This window comes from Dendroctonus ponderosae, unplaced genomic scaffold (assembly GCF_020466585.1).
Source record: "Dendroctonus ponderosae isolate FM_Combo_2020 unplaced genomic scaffold, Dpon_F_20191213v2 Dpon_F_20191213_1, whole genome shotgun sequence".
Lineage (NCBI taxonomy): Eukaryota > Metazoa > Arthropoda > Insecta > Coleoptera > Curculionidae > Dendroctonus > Dendroctonus ponderosae.
In genome coordinates, this window is record NW_026017110.1 from 15,238,576 (window position 1) to 15,260,518 (window position 21,943).

The 21,943-nt window shown below is 33.2% G+C and overlaps 2 protein-coding genes across 3 annotated transcripts in view; one reads left to right on the forward strand and one right to left on the reverse strand.

Annotated features, from left to right (window-relative positions):
* LOC109546972 overlaps positions 1-10,965 on the forward strand; it is a 19,405-nt gene extending 8,440 nt beyond the window's left edge. The window contains exons 3-8 of the mRNA XM_048662640.1: positions 5,156-5,424; positions 6,064-6,305; positions 6,434-6,579; positions 8,803-8,923; positions 9,045-9,172; positions 9,922-10,965. Of these exons, the coding sequence (XP_048518597.1) occupies positions 5,156-5,424; positions 6,064-6,305; positions 6,434-6,579; positions 8,803-8,923; positions 9,045-9,172; positions 9,922-10,933 (1,918 nt within the window). The 3' untranslated portion in view covers positions 10,934-10,965. The remainder of the gene's footprint in view (positions 1-5,155; positions 5,425-6,063; positions 6,306-6,433; positions 6,580-8,802; positions 8,924-9,044; positions 9,173-9,921) is intronic.
* A 394-nt stretch (positions 10,966-11,359) lies between these two features.
* On the reverse strand, positions 11,360-21,943 carry LOC109546979. 2 transcript variants are annotated; one of them, XM_048662633.1, is made up of 12 exons: positions 21,302-21,943; positions 18,435-18,669; positions 18,155-18,350; positions 17,816-18,048; positions 17,168-17,305; positions 16,967-17,109; positions 16,704-16,909; positions 16,496-16,641; positions 16,223-16,414; positions 15,944-16,163; positions 15,718-15,880; positions 11,360-14,286 (listed from the first exon to the last, which is right to left on the reverse strand). In XM_048662633.1, the coding sequence occupies exons 2-12, from the start codon at positions 18,667-18,669 to the stop codon at positions 12,964-12,966; spliced, it is 3,195 nt and encodes a 1,064-aa protein (XP_048518590.1). In that variant the 5' UTR covers positions 21,302-21,943; the 3' UTR covers positions 11,360-12,963. The 2 variants fall into 2 exon arrangements, with proteins under 2 accessions (XP_048518590.1, XP_048518594.1); XM_048662637.1 differs by lacking the exon at positions 17,168-17,305.

Below are 21,943 nucleotides of genomic sequence, written 5' to 3' on the forward strand. Positions count from 1 at the left end.
TTCACTTGCTGCTCAAGGGACTCGACCCTTTTGCGCAGCTCCTCCTGCGGCTGCTGCTCAGGCCCCATGGTACCTTGGACCTACAGAAAATTAAAAAAAAAAAAAAAATTGGGAACAGAAAATATTAGAAATAAATTTACAGATCGTAAAAGACACGTGATACGGGCAAAGCACTTTTTTGCGTTCGAGCAGTATAACTATGCAATTGCACGTGTCGATCGCTTCAAAGCAAGTCAGACTCGCTTCTTTCTCGCTTTAGAAGCGAAGGGTTTGAGCGAATCGCCTTTGAAGATGCAAACCACTCGTGCTAGAAAAAATTTGCAGGGGCACCTAGCGGCTCAAACAGGCAGCAGTTTCTAAGAAATGTGCTTGATCAAAACAAAATCAAAGTTATACTTTTGTGAGAGAAATAGAGCGACTAACCCTAATAGACGATAAAAGTGTCCCAAATTGGATTGTTTAATTTAATTTTTTTTAAACTGTTACATCTTATCACAATTTTTTTTGGGTGCTGATGATATCAATTATTTTCTGATTAACTACTGCCTATTAGTATATACTAAACAAAACGGTGTAAATATTCAGCTAAACAATGAATCGAGTCGTTCATTTTTATAAACTGATTTCAAGAATAATTGCATTTTCCCATTGAATGAAAGGAAGCATCGTCTTGAGTACCTACTATGTAAATGTGATGCGGCTATCTGCCATCTATAAGGATATACCCCTAGTCGTTACTCTACACCACTGTCAGGGTTTTAAATATTCCTGCCATTTTCTTGCTAAGCGACTTTTATTTTGTAATAAAACCGTATATAGATATACACTTTTGTCTCGTCGAACTGGCGTCGTAAATGATATCAAAAGGCAGACTCAACTGACTTGACCATCAAAGCTGGTTTCTTGCAACTCTGATATGCTCGACTTTTTACTTATTCCTGACTAGTAATAAGAGTTCGAAGGTAATTAATTACGGATGTGAAGCAAACAAGTTGGTCGCGTTGTCGACTTGTCAGGATTCACGCTATTTCAGTTCTAAGCTTTTTATCTGACGATTAACATGTTACACGAGATGGAAAGTGGTTGTATGAAGGCAAATTCATCTTACTATTATCATTATTTCTGATCACCGTTGCTGCTTTTATATTTTATTTTTCAATTCAAATACTAACCAGTTCTTTTGTACTCATAAATTTTGCAAAAGAACAGAATATTGTTGAATAATGTGTCCTAAGAAATAATGTCCTAAGAAATAATCTCCTAAGAAATAACACAAAAAAATATATTTTTTTAAATTTTGGCTCATGGTTTGAGTTATCACTCAACCAACACCATACATAAGAAAGTGTTGAGTTTGGCGCCAAACGATGACTTATTTACTTTTTTTCTCTTTGAGTTTTGTGCATGTTTTCTTTTGGCTCGTCGCACTGATGGTGGAATCACATGTAGGATTTTCAGCTCTTCAGGTGCCTGAGAGTACGCATATAATGAACCCAAATCTCGTGAATGGAAGGCTACATCTTATAGACCAGTCCATAACATGAACCAAGAAAGTTTCGTTTTTGGATCATCATGAGATATTGTTTAGACTTTTTAAACCTGTCTGGTTTGGCACATCAGACACACTGAAAACTTTCTACCTTTAAGACTTTATAAGTTTGAAAACGGAAATTGCGAAAATTCAATCTTGCAAAGCAAAACCAGTTGTATGTGCCCGGAAAAGTATTGCTTTTATGAAAGTCATCAGGAATTTTTTGAGATTTTTTGAAATCTGATATTTTTTGCCAGTAAACAGCTTGGAAAACTTCTTCCGTTAAAATTTAAGTGTTGCAATGCCCAAACAGGTAAAAGCTATAAAAATAACAAAACTTTCTCGAAGAAAATCATTTGATTGAATCCGAAAAGTTTCAACTTCGGATCATGTTTGGTGATATTGTTGTAAATCTTTCAAAGTGGTTTTTCTTGGGTCAGAAAACTGACAACCTCTATTTTAAAAAATCACTTATTGAATACCGGAGGAGATAAAAGCTCACAAATAGCAATATCTAGAAAAACACTGCCAGTTGTATGCATCCGGAGCGTTTTGTTTTTATTGAATTTAGCAGGGATTTTTTGCAAGTTTTTGAATCTTTAATGCTAGAAAAATTTCGCGTTCAAAATTTAAGTGTTTCAATTTACGAATTTGTAGAAGAGAATAAGTTGATTGAATCCGGAAATCTCTTTTATTTTCATTATTTAATGTTCTACTACCTCCATACGCGCGTATTCTATAGACGATTTACATTCTTACAATTTTAGGGTTTCGTATTTTTTTAAAACTTACTTAACTAACTACTAAAATCAATTCATACTTGCTACGAAAAAAAAAATGAAATCGCTAATTTGAGCATTTTAATTACCGCAACTTAATCACAAAGAATGAGCAATAAACATGGTTCCTGGTCGTGATAGCAATTTTTTCTGTTTCTGCGGGATTGTTCGATTTAAAACTCTATGTGCTTGAAATGGTAATTTTGTTCAAAATTTTTTAACAAATTTTTCAAAGTGGTTTTTTTTCGGCCAGAAAACTGAAAAGTCTATCTAAAAAAATCACTTACTATTCCGGAAGAGATAAAAGCTCACAAATAGCAATATTCGTAAAGCACCGCAAGTTGAATGCATACGGAAAACTTTGTTCTTATGGAATGTATCAAGAATTTTTTGAGATATTTTGAAGTTTTAGGTAATATCAGAAAAATTATGCCGCTAAGATTAAAGTGTTTCAATTCCGCAATACGCAAATCTTGAAGAAGACAACATCTTGTAGTGCATAGCTGGCTGTATGAACCAGGAAAGTTTCACTTTTGGGTCATCATCAGGGATTTTTTTAGAAAATTTGAAAGTTGTTTGGCTTAGCACATCAAGCACACTGGAAACCTCATATCTTTAAGACTTCACATGTTGGGTACCGGAAAATGCAAAAACTCAGGAATGGCATCATCTTGTAAAGCAAAGCCAGTTGAATGTGCCCGGAAAGTTTCGGTTTTATGGAATTCATCACGGGATTTTTCAGACTTTTTAAAGCTGGTTGTTTTCTGCCATTAACCAGCTTGGAAAACTTCCCCAGTTAAAATTCAAATGTCGGTTTGCCCAAATAGGTATAAGATTTCAAAATCACACACTTTGTAGAAGAGAATCAGGTTAATTGAATCCGAAAAGTTTTAATTTCAGATCATATTTGGTAATTTGTTTACAAATTCTTCAAAGTGTTTTTTTTTTGGGTCAGATAAATGGAAAACATCTGTTTTTAATAATTTACCTATTGAATACCGGAAGAGATGAAAACTCACAAATAACAACATCTTGTAGATGAACGTCCAGTAATATGGACTCGGACAGTTTCGTTTTTAGATCATCATCACGGATTTTTTTTGAATTTTCTGAAGCGGTTTGGTTTAGCATAACAAGCACACTAGAAAATTGCACTATTTAAAACTTCATATTGGGGATGGGAGAAAAACATCGATGCTTCGCAAACATCGATGTAATTCGTTCGATGTTCGACATTTATACCATCGATGTTAGATCCTGAAATGAAAATATCGGAGATTTGATGTTGATACTAGATAGAAACATTTTCTGCGAACTCTTTGATAGTGCCGATACAAACGATACCGGAGCATAGCGGCCCATTTCCAGGGATTTTTGGCGAGTTTTTCAATCTTTAATGGTAGAAAAATTTCACCTTTAAGATTTAAGTGTTTCAATTGCCGAATTTGTAGAAGAGAATAAGTTGATTGAATTCGTAAATCTCTTTTATTTTCATTAATCAATGTTCTACTATTTCCATTGCTTCCATACGCGCGTATTCTATTGACGATTCTTACGATTTTAGCGCTTCACATTTTTTTAAATCTAACTACTTCAAATCATACTTGCTACTAAAAAAATTAAATCACATTTTCTAATTTGAGCATTTTAATTACACAACGAATGAGCAATAAACATGGTTCCTGGTCGTGATGGCAATTTTTTCTGTTTCTGCGGCATTGTTTGATTTAAAACTCTATGTGCTTGAAATGGTAAGTTTGTTCAAATGGAAGTTAGTTGCCTGAGGCAGTTAGCAACAACGCATCGAACGTATAGGAACGCAACGAAAGTCCAAAGGGAAAGGAAACCGCGGAGAGAAGGAATTTGTGTGGTGTAGTGCGGCGTAAAAACGGCCTAAAGTCGATAGTTGCATTTGATGTACAACGAATATATGCGGATGCAGGGTTGGAATCAGTTGAGCAAAGAAAGCGACTTTAAAGTCCGAACCGACATTCAAAAACCAGTTTTCTTAGATTTCTTCACCATGCTAATTGAACCGTGATTTCAAAAACGCTCCTTGGCTTGCTTCATTCAGCTTATACTTATTCCTTTTGAATCGCTTGCTCTACCTGCAGAGATGATCGATTAAAAACGAAACAAAAAATTCTAAAAAGGCTAATAATAATGATCCGAATATCGTCAGAATTAGACAATGATTTTTGGAAAAAATGACTAAGTACATATTATCCAGCTGATGTTCTACCTATTTGAAAATGCCATTTCCAACCTAAATTGTTTCGCAAAGAAAGAAAAACGAGATATATTGCAAGTTTATTAACACTCAACACGTCTACTTCCACTGGCTAGATGAGTTGATACCAGGCTAATCAAGAATACATTTTTTTTAAATGTGGTGTTTTTTATATTGGTCGGTCTAGTGGCGAACGTGTTAATAAACTGACTAAACCATCAATAGAGTCAGCAACTTCTTGTACTGTCGAGAAAACCAAATGCCTTTAATACTTCTCTGACTACCAGTATACAGTACTTTTTGCGCCATTTTTGCATTTAATTACTGGGGATGGGAGTGTATATTTATGTAAATCCAGCAGGAGCGACGAAAATAATATACGGTCTTCACTTTTTCTCAGTTTTAATAAACGATGGCTTCCAGTGGCGTGGGAAAAATGCGCAAATTGTAAAACATACCCCGCATATCAATGCAGATATCGAGACTATATCGAGCCTGTTTAATATAGACACAATTAAAATCATCCGAAGCATCGCTTGAACTCGAATGGTGTATTTATTTGAATTTTAACTACCAATTTCTAGAAGTGAATTCATTCATGTTATTTAATTTTAGGTATTTAGAAAGCGAATTTCCCCGCACGACGAGCAATAACAGCGTGTTTCACATACCGAAGGAATATTTAAGAACGGGAGAAAATCAGGGACGCCAAGCCGAGCAAATAGCATTTCAGCGGCTAAAAAATCTATCCACATTGAACGTGTCCGACCTGTGGATTCTGTTTTTCCACAGTATATCCTATGGAGGATACTCGAACAGAAATCAAAGACTAGGCAAACTTATCATGAGAGAACATGATTTTGTTGTTTTTGTCAAGTACCAAGGTAGAAAAATGCTTTAATTTCCTACTCATTTTTCAAATTCTATCCTCCTTCGAACTTTTCACTAAGAAGCAGTTTTTGAGTAATTTAGTTCACTTGCCCTTAGAAGGCAAGCATTCATCATTTATTTTCTTATCCTCAGCAGTACCTACATACAGCAATGTTACTAAAACCAGATTTAGCATGATTTAAAATTAAGTTTAAGTACAATACTTTTTACAAGAAGCATCTAAAAATCATTTACAGGCAATGACGTAGAAGTCTGCCTTTTTGTTTGGTTTTTTATTTTGGTTAATTAATGAAAAAAGGTGATCATCTTTTTGTTTTTGTGTATCACATATCATTCATAATTAGTTTTTCTTAAAATCCGGAAATTCCAAACCTTTGCTTGTATTATAATAGCAAACAAATTCCTCAATAACCATCAACACTGTAAATGTTGCCGATTTTAGAGCGAAAACTTGTTAAGAAAAGAAAGTGCGAACGCAAATTTTCATGAAATTTTATGATGGCATGTTTTTTAATTAGTAAAAATAAAGGGGGTACAGTTTTTGAAAAAAACCGGAATTATTTTCAATGATCATATGTAATAAAGTAAGCATTTTTACATCGAACTCAAATCAGCACTGTTGTTTCTTTTAGGAAGAAATTTCGTTCTGTTTGTTGAAGTAAAATCGACCAACGATCGAGCTACAATTAAACATGGCATAGAAATGGTTGCCGACTCAAAAACTATTAAAAACCATAAAAGAACTGCTCAACATCAATTGCGTGATCATTTGGAAATTTTAAAAACTGACTTGGACTATGAAGTTAAAGACGAAATTCAATGTTACATTATGTGGCCATTTTTAGGTGAAAATACCACCGATCCGAAACAGCAGGTTGGTGTTTTCAAGTTTGCTTTTCGGTATAAATTCATCGATTCCCCTTGTCATGAGAACATGTGGCTTTTAGGAATGCAAATTAAATTATTAAATCTTACACCAAATACGTTTAAGGGCCGTTTTAGATTGTCAAAAGGTGGACCGAAGACGATAATCTGCACGTTTTCGAAAATACAATCGCAAGCCAAGAAGCCTTCAATAGTTGGTTTCTTCGAATCGTTGTTTCGCAGAAAAGCTGTTCTGATCAGATATTTGCACACTTGATATCCAGGTAAGATAGTTTTATTCTAAATTTACATACTATGAGTCACCAAAGCTTCAAGCAAATTATTAAACATTCTTTTGCAAAACAGTTCGCCTTTTAAGCGTTCATTTTTTTAAATAATTGGGGATTACGAAGTAGCCGCGAACATTTGTGATCGGAATAGTTATATCATGTGCGATAATCAAAACTAATCTGAAATATCTGTATAAATCATGAAAAAGCTGGTAAAACTAAGATTGTCTTTTCAACGTTTCCACAGAACGTCAATTAAATTTTAACTGTTTAATATTCAATGTTCCTCTGCTTAGTAAATCTATGGATGTATGAAAGACAAATAAAAATAAATATTATTGCCCATACAAATTTGAGACCGTACTCTTTGCCAGCTGTAAACGGTGCACATAACAAACAAAGCGACTGAGAAAAAAGGCAAAACACAGAGAGCAAATAGTTCTTTCTAAGATGGACATTAATGTGCCCAGAAAGGCTGCAGCATAACATTCCTTCGTTTAGCAATTCCTCTAAGTACCCAGTAAAAATAAATTACTATTAGGTACTACAATCCTTAGCGACGAGTTTTAAATGACGTTTAAAAGCTTTAGTAGCTTTTCGTGGAAGAAGAAAAAGCTCGGTAAATGCTAGAAGAAGCGGTATACTCCAAACAAATACAGAACCACATTCATTATCGAACTGTTTAAGATGACTATAAAAGTTAATTTGACGTCTATAGGTGATTCTGGAAAGATGCAGGCTATAGTTTTTAGAGAACAGGCAACGGGAATTTATGGCTCCCGGTTAGGGCAAAGAGCCTTTATAAACGCACTTAGTGCGTTTAAAAAGACTAAATGAATACTAAGTTAAATAATATTTGATCCCATCGTCAATGGTTTTATTACTTAAATTTTTGCTTGCAGCTTTGAATGTCTAATTAATTAAACACGTTAATTGATAAGTGATGAAACCGCAAGTAGCTGAACAAAAATTGAAAATTTTAACATTTAATACACTGGATTTATTTAATACAATTTATTTTTAAATACAAGAAAATAATGATTACTTGAATCACAGTATCAAGTTGTTCAAGAGGGTTTTTATCTTTGATGGACTTTTGGGAAAGTTTTACTTTTGATGTTAAATCTCGCTTTTATTAAGATTAAGAACAGGAAAATATTCTAACTTTTGGAGACGTACTGAATTATTTTGCGATTAATTGCGATATCTGCTCTATTCTGTCTTATTTTGGGTCTATTATACAAGATATATTCTGCATTCTTCTGTATTAGTGAACTTTTTAGGTTCAGAAACAGCAGTTAGCTCAATAGCTTGACAAACATGGACCTAAGGTTTCTGGCTCTAAGATTTTTGGCTTATTTGAATTATTTTCATTCCAAATAACTGCGGAATCCAAAGAATAAACACACTGGATCTAGGCAGAATTCGATTATGTACTTTTTTTAAATATGCTTCTAATAAATGTAAAATAACATAAATATTACGATCGCTAAAGTATATAATTGGACACCAAACTCTGGTAAATTGCATTTGCAGTTCTTTATTGACTAGAATCGATACTTTACCGTAACAAATTGCATCTTGAACACGAATGATCGATATTGAAACGTCCATTTTTCTTCGTTGGCATCTGCTGAAAAATCATGCGAAAAAACCAAATACACCACAAATTTTTGGTCTACTTAAGTACTGAAGGAATCAAAAATTGCTTGATACTCAGATGCCGTTTGCACTTTGAGAGCATCATTACACAGATAAGTTCTATATTGTTGAGGCGGATTCATTTCTTTAGAACTGCTTGTTGGGTATTCCAACTATTTTCAAAGAATAATAATCGAAATAAGAGCATTATTTATCAATCTGTAATAAAAGACGTGAGGAAATTCTGTCTTTTTTAAAGACAAAAATTTTCGAGGCAAAATACCCAATATTATAATAAAACAAGCAGTTTGTAAAAACATCATTTGGCAGCCGACTCAAAGAACTAAAAAAATATACTAAATATGAAAAAATCTAAATATTTATTAGGTTAATCTATAAACTTGATTATACATCATTTGTTTAAAAGATAATTATATTCTCAAATTATTGTGTACAGTTTACATAACGTGGTGCTAAGAGCTAAAGTTTATGATTGTAAATTACATGTGTACTGATGTTTGCTTGTTTTTCCAAATTATTTTTAATTGATACTTCTTGTTCCGTTTTTAATTTCAGGTACATCGTTCTGAGTTGTGGCATCTTTATGGATGAAATCGACAAAGATTTACTGGCGTTACTCACACAGGAACAAGTAAAGGTCCTAACGAGCCCCATTTGTCAAAAGGGCGGTGCTTTGGTAGGTATTAAATAGTATTAAAGCGTTTAAACTTGTAGTTTTAGTCAGGTATAGTATGAAAACTATGAAATAATGAACGAGGTATTTTAGTGTCTTATAGTCAAAAGTGTTCTATATTTAGGTGGTGCATGGAATTGCTGGAACCGGAAAAACGTTGCTCATTTTGAAGAAACTGCAACTGTTGCACCAAAATGGACAACTCAATGAAAAAAAACGAGCTCTGTACGTTTGCTATTGGCCAGGAATTAGGTAAAGAATAAAATATATACTGTAGCCTAAGAGTAGATACTTTTGGTACATTTAAATGTATGATAAAGTGTAGACAGTGTTAATAATTTAAGGAGGCGAAAATCTCTTGAGAGTATAATACGGTGTAATTTTGTAATTTATTCCAAATATAGGAACACGTTGAACACCTAGAATAATTTAGAAAAATGTAATACAATTCAGAGACCTGCATGCTAATATTGTTCCCAAAAAAGCAAGTGATTATCCAGTATTTAATGTAGTTTCTTTAGATAATTTATTTGTTAAATTCACATTAATTTTTTATTACACAAATTTGACGAAGCGAGAACATCTCTAGATAAATACAACACTATTAAACAAGGATTGTTACTCAGACAAAACTATTAATAAGAATATATGTCTATATCAAAGGAGAGAAAACGACAAAAAATAATACAGAAAAAGGTCTCAGATAAAGAAAAACTGTTCTTTTGAAATTTCGGCTTAAAACCTCGTAATTTCATCAATTTCACATCCAATCTTAAAATAGAATAAAGTATAGGTCAATCAGCATTGGCCCCTTTTTCTATTTTTGATTAAAACCCACCAATACCAAAAACTTCCGTCACAAAATATAAAATAAATTCGTTACATTTCAATATACCCAAGCAAAACGAAACATTAAAATTCCAATTGAAGCGTTAATTAAGATAAAAAAAATTCTTATAATACGTTGTGCAAACAATTGCTAATTGAATAGTGATTTTTAGATGCGAAGTAAAACATAAACTGAAAATTATGGGACTTGAGGATTACGTGGACACCACAAGATTCTATATAACATCGACATACTTTATGAAAAACAACAGGAATAAATACAAACATATTTTCATGGACGAAACCGAAGCAATCATAATAAGCTTTGGACCTGAAATAGTTCAAAACACCTTTTACAAGATTTACCAAGCCTATCATGATGGGAACTGTTTCAGAGAAAATTGCTCACTCTCAGGCTTAGAAGCTTTCCAGCAACATCCAATTTCCGCCTTAATAAAGCTGCACATTGAGGCGAAAATATCATGGGGCGAACTGTGGTTTATGGTTGACACAAATCAGGCATTCATTAGCCTGCCGAAAAATTCGCCTGAGATCTTGAAATCGCCGCACATTATCTTAAATAAGCTGATAAGATCAACAAGCCAAATTTGTAGCTTCTTTAGCATAGTGACTCAGCAGCCGGTACCTCTCAACATGCTCAACTTTCCCAAATCCCAGGAGGAACCGCCGATATTTTGGGTTCCCCGGAAACAAAACGTATCGCAATCAGTATGTGAGGTAATAGTGGACTTATGTGCAGCAAAGGGCATTAAACCAAGCGACATTTGCGTTATTCCTTTTCTTCAAAACGAAATGCTTTCAATCGAAGCTATTAACCTGCAGATTTGCCAGAAATTTGTAGAAAAGGCTTTCCGACCGGAATGCATTAGTGATGTCGAAGATTTCCTAACGGATAGAAAACCGTACGAATTTCTCCTCGCGTGGGCCTTGCGAGTTAAGGGACTGGAATTTAAAGTTGTCGTGATGGTCATAGATGAAGACCAATTCGATTATGACGATGTTGATGATAGGAAAAGAGTCTATGTTATCTGCTCTAGATCTACCTGCATGCTGATTGTGATTAGTGATGACCAAAACCGGAGAGAGATCGGCCTTAGTGAAATATCGGAAGAATACTGCTTCAATATTAAATTTGGATGCAATCGTGACTTGGAACAGACATAAAAAAATGAAGAAATAAACCCACTTGAAATATATACAAATTGTTTCACATTATTATGTTTCTAACACTTTTCCCATTTTTTAAACTGCAGCATCAATAATACCGGCCATCTGTACATTATTCTGATCTAAATGTTGGAAAATACAGTACATTTCTTACAAAAGTATTTATTAAACAAGAAAAGTAAAACTATAACTAAAAAACTTTAAATTTCAACTATTAGATCATTTATAGCTACCTATTTATATCATCTAATTTATATGTTACGCAATTGAATTCGGAATTTAAACATCTTCTCGTCCAAATTTAGATGAAAACTGCAAAAAATTGCAGTAGCATTGATGATTAGCCATTGGTAGATTCGGTGCTTTAAAACTAGTTTCATCGAACATAAAATTGACGAATTATGATGGAAAAATAAATAAATATCAAATTCCAAAAATTATTTAATAAAATAAAAATAAAATATAAAAGGTGTAACAAAGTTGAGAACAATTTACACATTACGTTATCCTAAGAAGTTCTACTATTAATTCAAAACAACAAAAATGACAACAAGCTAAGACAAAAAATTTATGTTACAGACAAATAGGTACTTGGACAAAACTGTGTTAATCCGCAAAGCGCCATTAATCTCTTTATAAGAAATTTCAATTCGCAAATTATTTTCAATCAATATAAAAAATGACTCATTGGTCATTGTCAAAGCGAGGAATATAATTAATAATAAAAATTCATTATAAAAAAAAACAAAGCACCTAAAATAAAAGTCGAAAAAAACTTTAATTGGGTAGTTTGGAATCTATTTTATGATAAGTACATACTTACAGTAAATTATTTATTTTCCTATTTGTATAAATAAAATAAAAATAATGATCTTATCGATTTCCATTTTCGTGCTTTTTGTAAAATGTTGTAGCATTCATAGTTTTCGCTCAAAAAAACTGTTTCGGTTGTCGTAAGCGACAATGTTCTTTTATAATAAATTAATAAATTAAATAAGAAATGACTGACTTGGTAAAAGTCTTAGACCGGTTTTGTCCGGTCCGAGTTTGGAAGCGGTTTCGTCCGAATTGCGTTTCTTAGAAAAAGACGTAGGGACAAATCCAAATTGCATAAAATCCAGCTAAGCACTCCCCCGATATTGCAAAAAATTTAAGTAACATAGTTTTAACATAGTTACTTGATATCAAAACTGTGAATACTAAACCATTTTATAAAGAGCAGAAAAATGGAGATGGAAAAGATTATTATTTGTACAAATAGGAAAATAAATCATTTTTAGACAAATTGAAAGTACCTACTTTATCAAGAAATAGATTCGGAACGTTTTTTTTTCGACAATATTTATTTTAGATGATTTTTATGTTTTAACATATGTTTTTATATCTCAGTATCTTTTTGATCATATGATCAAACATAATTTGATACATTTTTAAATGCATATCAAGTAAAATCGTCATTTATTTTAGGATTGGACAGGGCGAGGAAACAAGCTTATACAAATCGAATCATCGAGGATAACAAAGAAAATGATGAGGTAATTGAAGCAAGATCTAACAGTTATGAGCATCTGAGAATTTAGAGCAATTTCAGGTCAATTCCATGAATAAGCAAAAAAGTATAAAAGTCCGCTATTATTAACTTTGCAGTTGGAGTACGTAACACCGAAAACTAAGTAATCGTTTATTTGATTGAGAAGATTAATCGTGGTTTTCTTTGGTTTTATTTCAGAAAAGTTCAATATTGTTATTAGAGTTGTTCAGTTAAGTATAAAATTGCTTATGGTCTAAAAAACACCATAAATTCATTTATAATATTTTTCTCTATAGTAAACAAGGCAATAAGTTAAATAAAAGTAATTTTCGTTGACATAGTCAATTAGATTAGCTCTCATTATGTCCTTATAGATACATATACATCTTTCTTCAATAGATTAGTGGATTTATTCTGACATCCATAATCGTCGCATTTGTTACACCCTATATAATAACAGTTAAAACATAAATACAACTTTAAATTAATTATATGATTATTCAACAGTTAAAACAGTTTCAGACAGTTTCTTTCTGAATGTTGCACAGGCCATCTTTAAGCGATCATTTAGCGGAATTCCGCCATGAGCAGCTTTGCTTTTATAAACACCATTCTTAAGTTTAGTCAAAACAGTTTTGCTAGGAGTATTCAACCTATGTGCTTGTGATCTATGCACGTACAAGTTACGAACTGTTGAAAACTTTCTGTTGCACTTATAACAATTCAGCTTACCGGATACTAACGGCTCTTTTAAAGTGTCGTTTTCAGTCTTATTAGTTGGACTAGAAACAGTTAATTGCTTTGTTGGGGGGCGCGCATTTGAATTCCCCACTAAAAGAGGCTTATGAATCGGTTTAATTTTCACGCAATTTCTCCTTCTATGGTGCTCCAGTAAAAGTTTGGATGAAAACTCTGCTAAGCATGAAGAACACGACACTTTCTTGTGCACTTTCATGTGGTTAAACAGTGAAATTATTGAATCACAAATTCTCGGACAGTCTTTACATTTAAACGTTTTGCTGGCTAAATTCTTTGAAGGTATAACTACATTGGATTTACTAACACTCGGTCTTTGTACCGCTTTTTTCGGTGTAATTGTTATAATGCTAGTATTTTTTACTAAATTTGATTTAACATGAACTTTCTTATGGCTATTTAATAAAACAATATCATCAAACTGCTTCAGGCACCATAAACAATTAAAAGAACCTTGACTCTCAATGCATTTGTGTTTCTGTAGTAAAATAATATTTTTGAATGTTGATTTACATTTGTCACACTTGTGATTATACTCTACCTTCCGAAGCAAAGATTGCCGAGTAGATATACAATTTGGTTTAGAACTCAGTCGAGTCTTGTTCTTTAAACTATTTTCTAAATTGTGGTGAATTAAGTGAGTATTGAGACTATTTTGACTAGGGAACGTTTTCGGACAATGAGGGCAAATTTTTTCTTTTTTGTGTAGATCAATTAAATATATAGGTAATAATCTATTATCACACTGGGGTAATTGCGTACTTTCTTGCGAAACTTTATCAATGTTTGCCAAATCTTTACTTGAAGGATCTGCTACTTTTCTGTCAATTTTTCTATGTTTCCCTTTCCTTTTACGCTTGATCGGGGTTCTTTGAGATCTACTTCGCTTCAAGCTTAATTTGGCCTTATCAGCTGTACTTGTCTTTGAATCATCAAGTTCATCATCTGAATGTATTAGTATTACACTTTTATCTGACTCTGATGTTCTCCAAGAGCGTCGACTTTTTCTTCGCCCACTTGCCGCTTCATCTTCTGAATCCGATAATTCAACAATAGCAGTCACCTAAAGGAAAAAAAATGAAATTTTGTATTCGAGCAGTAAGACAATAGCGCGCTAGTAGAATTAAAATTGGAGAAATGTTAATCTGTGGGTGATGGTACATTATTTTAAAATCCCGCAATTGTGCATTGAACACTCAGATTAAACAGATGCATTTGTTTACGTTTTTCGATGGGAGCAACAATGGTTCAGTCATATCAAAAGTAGGTACCTATGAAAGCAGCTGCTTTGACCGGCTCGGTAATCAATTTGATATAGTAGCATCAACCACAAAATAGCAGGAAAACAGTAGCCAGGAATGTATTTAGTGTTATACTTGTTTAGTTTGTTATAAGCGACAAGCAAATGTCATTAAAATTAGGCCTGGATAACTCAGTGAATTTTCTTGAGTTGGCGTAATGCTGCGCAATTGGCTTGGTGCGCCAACTCTACGCACCGGCGCAGAAACTCGGTTCCGTTGTTAAGAAAACACGACTTAAATAATCAGTTAAAAAATGGGGTGACCTTTTTTTTAGTTGTTTGGACAAAGTGGTAAAACTTCACTCATAAAACCTGTTGATGACCTTTTTTTAGATGTTAAAATTAGTCTCGGGCTTCGTAAAGCTTTAATTCACTTTAATAAATGAGTTATAACTTATCAACTCAGAGAGCGGCAGCAACTCAAAAGCGCAACTCAACACAGTGTTACCCAGGCCTAATTAAAATAACCGAGTTGAAAATTTAAATTAAAAAATTGATAAGAATTTAAGGTGGCAATTAGGAGAAAACATAATGAAACATTCATCATGACAACACCGCAAATGAGGGGAATATGTTATACTAAAATTATAATAAAGAGAAGCGGCCTCGTTGGACTCGTAAATACAGCAATTTCTCGTGTTTTTGGTGAGTGATAGTCGTGATATGAATATTCTGTTACACTTAAAACAAATGGTGAGAAGCGGTTTCATTTGCAGGAAAATCGACCTAAATTTTCCTAACCTGTACTGTCTTGCACCATTATAAACAGCGACCAGTGGCGTAAGTTGTTTCGAATATACAGGGTGTTCGAATAATGCGCTAGGAAATTTGATTGTGATTCTACATGCTAAAATAATGGTAGTAAGTAATTTCATGCTTTTTTAACCTATTCTGCACGTTTCTTCGCGGATCAAATTGAAAATCGTACAAAGTTTCAGCTTAGTGCTTTCTGATAAAAATGATTTCTCCACTTTTCCACAAGATGAAACTTTACCTGAAAATGACATTTCTTTTTCCGCATAACTTTTTTGACACGCCAAGTATCGCAAAAGGAAATATTCGATTTTAAAAATAGCATAAAATTAGGCAAAAAATGTGCTTTTAACACGACTCGAAAAATATCACCGTTTAGGAGCAAATCGACATCAAAGTCGTGTGAACAGCACATTTTTTGTCTAGTATTTTCTAACCTACCCTATTTTCACACGTCCTTTTATTCGGCCGCTCCACGAAACCACTGGAAGACACAATTACTTCTTGAATTATAATTTCGCCTCGACTTCTTTCGACAATGGGTTTAATTTCCTGCTTCCTCGGTTGTCTGTGTTGTCGTATTGGTGCATGAGGTATAGTAGTTCTAAAAAAAACCATGCGCATTTAAAATCGAAAATATAGCAACGAGAAAAACAGCCAAACTTACTTGTTCAAAAAGTTGTGAAAATGTTTGGCTCGCAGGGCATCTTTATTTCGGGCAAATCGTTTATCAAAGAGATCAGTTTCAGGTACGCTGCTAGTGGTGTTACGCTTGAGACGATGCTCTTTTTGAGCTAAAACGGACGTTCGAAGAACACTTCGAGGATTGGCGAGTTTGGTCAATTTCGGCTCAGTTGGTACTTGTGACACAGACTTAGTTTTTTCCTCTGTGAAACAACCGCAATAGATTTATAAAAATATCAACTGAAAAACACAACTAGCTCACCTGCCAATGAGTTCATATTCTCCTTTTCTCGATATACAACATAGTATCTCAGTTTACTTTTGTTTTCTTTATCGGAAGTGACTGGATTTTTTAAAATATTACTTCTTTGAACACTAGAGTGTTGGCTAATTTGATCTAGATGGCGAGGTACGGTGTTTGTTTCAATTGGGACTTCACCTTCGGCAGACTCATCTTAAAATGTATTTACCAATTTAAAGAAGTTGCCGAAAAGCCAAAAATAATTAAACATTCATAAAGGGTTGTTATACATACAGTTCTCTATGTGTCTCTGTGTGTACTGTTCGGTATCACAATTCTGACTCAAATTGTCCGCCGCCTGTTGTATATATTCAACGGCATAATCCATGGGATTTTCATGATTTTCATATGCTTCACTATATTCGCATTCCGTTGGGGAGCTATAAAACAAAAGAAAAAATGTAGTGTAACATAAATACAGTTAAATTAGATACAAACTTACTCCTCAGGTTCCAATTCTGTCTCATATTGAACTTCAATCTGATTATGTTGGCCACAGAACAATTGCTGAACAAGGTCCTCATGAGTTTGTTGGCTGTCTATGTTCAAAAATTGTTGTTCTTGGTTTTCCTCTGGCGCTCCAAACTGATTTGATGTTTCAGCTTCTTGCTGATACAGCTGCAGTGCATTAGATGAATGCGAGTCAATCTAAAATGAAACAAAAATCAACAACTCGTTCTAGAATATGACACCTTATTCATTAACCTGGTTTTCTTCTTTACATATAATACTGGAATGAATGGTTTGATCAAAGAGCGCTTGTTCGAATTGGCCTTCACTTTCCATTCCCAAAAAATGTTCCCCTTTTATACTCACTGTATTTAGTTGGTCATTTGGCAAACACGTCTCTGCAAAATTGAAAATCAACAGTAATAATAAGAATAAAATAAAATACTTATATCATACCAGATTTAACACAGATATTTTCAATGTGGGATTGCAAATGTGCGCCTTCAGGAACAGATCCAATACAGTGCTGTAATATTTCTGAATCTATGTTGTGGCCATCGGCTGCTTCACACATGTCCAAAGGATCATGTTGCCCTGTAACAATTTGATTGTGGTGAAGATCGCGCCTGCATTTGCTGTAATTGCGAGCGGACATAATTCCGGATGTCTGCTTGAATAAGCCTTCCCTGTCCGTGCATATTGGACAGGATGGTGGATGTGAAAAATATGTCTATCGTTTATTTTGGGTAGTACCACCCTGAGATTATTTATCTCATTCGGTTTATTATCTCTTTCTCCCAAGGAAAAGAGCATTAAGTCAAATTACGATAAAGATACGTATATACCTTACGGCTAGAAGGGTCGAAAAAGAATTATAGGAAAAATGAAAAAAACTATAGATAGATCTTCCGAACAGCACATCAGCAAGAATTTTCATAATTTATAACTGTTCGAAGTTCCTTAGTTTCAATTGTATTAAAACAGATATTCCACACAGAAAAATGTAAAAACTGTTTTTTAATGTTATCGAATTATTTTTCAGTAGACAAGTAAACCTTTTTTTCAGATGAACAATTTACTTTAGTTAACTGTTACTGTACTTACCTTCAATATAAACATGCTGCAAGTTAAGCTCTTCTACTTGCCCATTTTCAGTTAAGATTTTCTCACTGCAATCAGATTGTCCGGGAACTAAAAAATATTCCTGCGCCCTTTCCGTAGACTGACTTTGATCAGTTTGCTCAATTTCACCGGACTGTGATTGCAGCAATTGATCCTCATCTGGAAGAAGTGTGACAGTTTCTGGAATAGGTTCTAACTGTCCATCTGATGTTGCTCTAATCCGACAATAACAACATTATATTCAATTTTAACCAATATATTCCAGTTCATTCAAGATCCTACTCAGCTTAAATACAATATTTATTTATTTAATTTACAAACCTAAATTTGAATTGGTATTTGCGAATATTTCCGGTCTCGTCACAGGTCATTTGAATCCCATACAAATCATCCGAGCCATCCATAGTGAAAACAACGACTTCTGCATTATCATCAGGATCATTTTGCTGAATTTGTTCTGTACAATTTTTTTCGACAGGATTATCATTTGTAATCCCAATTGATTCATCTTCATGCTCTGGAATTGAAACATTTCATAATAATAAAATTAGCTAATTCAGATATAGACATTTATATTACAGTAATAAATAGTAACTCTTACCAACGGTTAAATGTAAGTCTTCTAATGAAATCCCATTAGTATTGGAAGCCTCTAGAATAGATAAGTATTGAGTTTCATTGGAATCGATAGCAGTCACATAGTTTTCATTAATAGTTGAATCGTTTGCATCGAAATAATGCAAAGTCGATTGGTCGTTTGACTCATCGTTCCAGAGAATTGTGCCATCTGGAATTATTATTGCCTGGTCTCCAGAGTAAACATAGTGTTTGGACATCTGAGAATGAAGAAAATACTAATAGATAACGGATTTTTTTCATAAGTATTCCATATAAGTGGTCTAACAATAATAACCATACATATATATACATAATATCATTAAAGTCCGCATGTGAAGATTTACACGACGAGGCTGTAGGCCGAGTCGTGAAATCCTACATACAGACTACATCCATATACATAATACAGACTACATACATACATAATCCTACAGTATCCTACGTGTAACGTACAATATTTTATATACAACTATAACAAATATTATTTTAATGATGATTTTAGTAAAAATAATAAGTTATAACATTGAATACAGAACACCGGTAATGAAAATTTGCCATTGTCAGAATCATTATCAAAGTTGTCTTTTAAAATAACACATTTTATAATGACTTCAAGCGATGATCTGCCATCTCATATTGAGGACTATTACTATATTTGAACAAAGTAAGCAAAAGAGATAAATACCCTTTGGTTCTCGATGTTCTTTGTGTTCGTTCTCAATATCAGATGGCAGATCATCGCTTGAACTTATTTTAAAATGTGCAATTTTAAGACACAACTTTGACAATGATCGACCCTGAATTTGGGAAAAAGCACTAGTGCGGTAATAAACATTATTATGACATTTGAAATAGTGCCAAATCATAGTCATTATATAACAGTTGTAGATAAAAGCTTTTAATAATGACATATCAAAATTAATTCCTGGGTTTCAGTCATTTATTGTCTTTATTTATCAATTAAAATACGTTTCGGTGTATTTTTCCACCATCATCAGTTTTTATAAAATAACATAGTTAAAAAAAAATCATTAATTTAAAAAACAATCACAGTTCGTCAACAGCCTCATCATATCACACATTAAAATACATTTAAAGCAGCAACAACGCTACACGTGTAAGTAAAAATATTTAAGTATCTGAACAAAGAATTCTAGTCTCTTGACTCCCAAATTTGATTGTCCTGACTAATCACCTGTTAGGCCTAATTAATTTTAGAATGTTTTAAAGTGTTGCAATTGTGATGTATTTTAATGTGTGATATGATGAGGCTGTTGACGAACTGTGATTGTTTTTTAAATTAATGAAATTTTGTTTTAACTATGTTATTTTAGAAAAACTGATGATGGTGGAAAAATACACCGAAACGTATTTTAATTGATAAATAAAGACAATAAATGACTGAAACCCAGGAATTAATTTTGATTTGGAATTGAAACACAGTCAGGAAAGTATATACAATGAATAATGACATATTATTAGTAAGTTGATGGAATGGATGATTTACATTTCAATATGAAGCAGAAAGATCGTATAGCATGAACAGAATGAGCAAATGTCGAGGAATAATGATGAAATGTGAAACATCAAATCAAAATATTATTTTCATTTCGATCTACCGAGTTTAGAGCGTTAGGTTAAACAAATACATCTATTTTATTTAATTCTTTTGAGTGAAACAGACAATGGTAAAAATTCAGTACAGACAGTAATAAGAATCTACACCACCAAATCGGTAAACAATTTGATATGTAAGAATAGTAGCCACAATAAAATAGCAAGAAAACGGTTGCAAAGCTCATTTTATGCGTAATACTTGTTTGGTTTATATTAAATTGCGTGCAAATATTGCTTCGATAAAATGGCGTTTAAATTAAGTTACAAAATGAATGACGATTCAAAGATTCAACTTTTTTTTAAACGCGACGTTGAAAAGCTGTTCAACCGGGTCGCCAATATGATCACTCCTGTTTCTAATACATACATTAACGTTAAGGACTACAATGAGATAATTAGTAATTTAAATTAAAATAACGGTTGCATTGTATGCCAGCCTTCTACTATGCATTAAACTGCTAGGAAACACAAGTTTACAAATATAATACATGAATAAATATGTATTAGAAATATCAGTATTTTTGTGTCCAGTAGAAGTTTGTAATTACAATCACTGGGTGATAAATCGGGGTATACCGACGGACAATGGCAAAACATGATTTGGCTCTCTGCTTTTCGAGGGCGCTGCTCTTTCCTAAGGAGCATGACAAAAATTTAAGATGGAGAAACGCAAAAAAAGCATTTTGTACACAGTATTACGAATATTCGAAGCAAAAATACATGCTACAAGTTGCTAACACTTTGCCACGAAAATGCAGGGGTGTTATGTGTTATATTATAGAAAGGTGCTGAATTTCCATGAGTAAAAACTGATCAAAAACCGCATTTCCACAAGAAAAACCACTAAAGAAGTAGTGAGTTATAGTATTATCTATAAGGTATATGTATATTGTTAACTCCGCGTGTGCCTGATGAACTATAAAATAACCAAACGATTATTATTGTTACTAGAGTTGTTGCTAGAAACACATTGCCTTCTGTTGTACAGAAAGAAACGAAGGAATTTTTTGAACGCAGCATTCACTGGACTGGATCACTGGATATTCTTAAGTAATTGGTGTACTTCTAGTAACCTCAAAAATAATATGTAGTTGGTTTTGCAAATGTTTCCCTCCAAATGCATTATTTTCCAGCAAAGCATGATGATCAATATGAAAAGCTTGTATGGGATATGAATGTGAATTTCTGTTAGTTACTGGACAATGTAATTACAAATTATGTAAAGCCTCTTACCTTTTAAACCACGCTTCCACTAATTAAGCGCAGGAATTATTATCAATATCAAAGAGTATATATAGTAATTTTACAAGTCACTACTGAGTAGAGCGATCACTTTCATATTCAGGTACACAGTGTCTATTAATTTTCATTATTTAAACTAAAACGCATTAAATAGAAAATCCGCACTTTTACCGATAAATAAATGCGAAAAACTGGAAACAGAGTCACGGAGAAAAGCGAACACAGTTCTCTTTAAATACTTTCATCTCAGTTCCATTTGAAAATAAACGTTTAAACTTTTTACTGTTTTCATAAGGCCTTGTTGAATCAGCTAGAATCTTCAGAAGGATTGATATCTTTTATCTTAGTTTACTGCTGACTGCTACATAATTGCTGACAACTATTGACACCACAGATCACAGAGGTTATAGATTGGAAACTGCAATATACGCCTGCAGAATGCTATTTGTCGCTTATCTCAGCGGCTGCAATGAAAACTAAACTCTAATTTCCACTACTGGCAGAAGAAATCTTCTTTATCGATTGGGTTTACATCAAAATTTAGCGGGGTATTTGACTTCAGTTTATGACCTCTGTGATTTCCGTTGGTTTCAATAACATTTCAAGCATTTCATCATACTCCTTAATTGTGAT

What these genes read in the sequence shown, in the direction of transcription:
- LOC109546979 (XM_048662633.1), bottom strand. Translation starts at nt 18,669, where the DNA reads ATGTCCAAACACTATGTTTACTCTGGAGACCAGGCAATAATAATTCCA. An exon ending in GAATATGAACTCATTGGCAG is followed by an intron (nt 16,164 to 16,222) that starts GTGAGCTAGTTG and finishes GTTGTTTCACAG; the next exon opens with AGGAAAAAACTAAGTCTGTG. An exon ending in TTTCACAACTTTTTGAACAA is followed by an intron (nt 15,881 to 15,943) that starts GTAAGTTTGGCT and finishes GGTTTTTTTTAG; the next exon opens with AACTACTATACCTCATGCAC.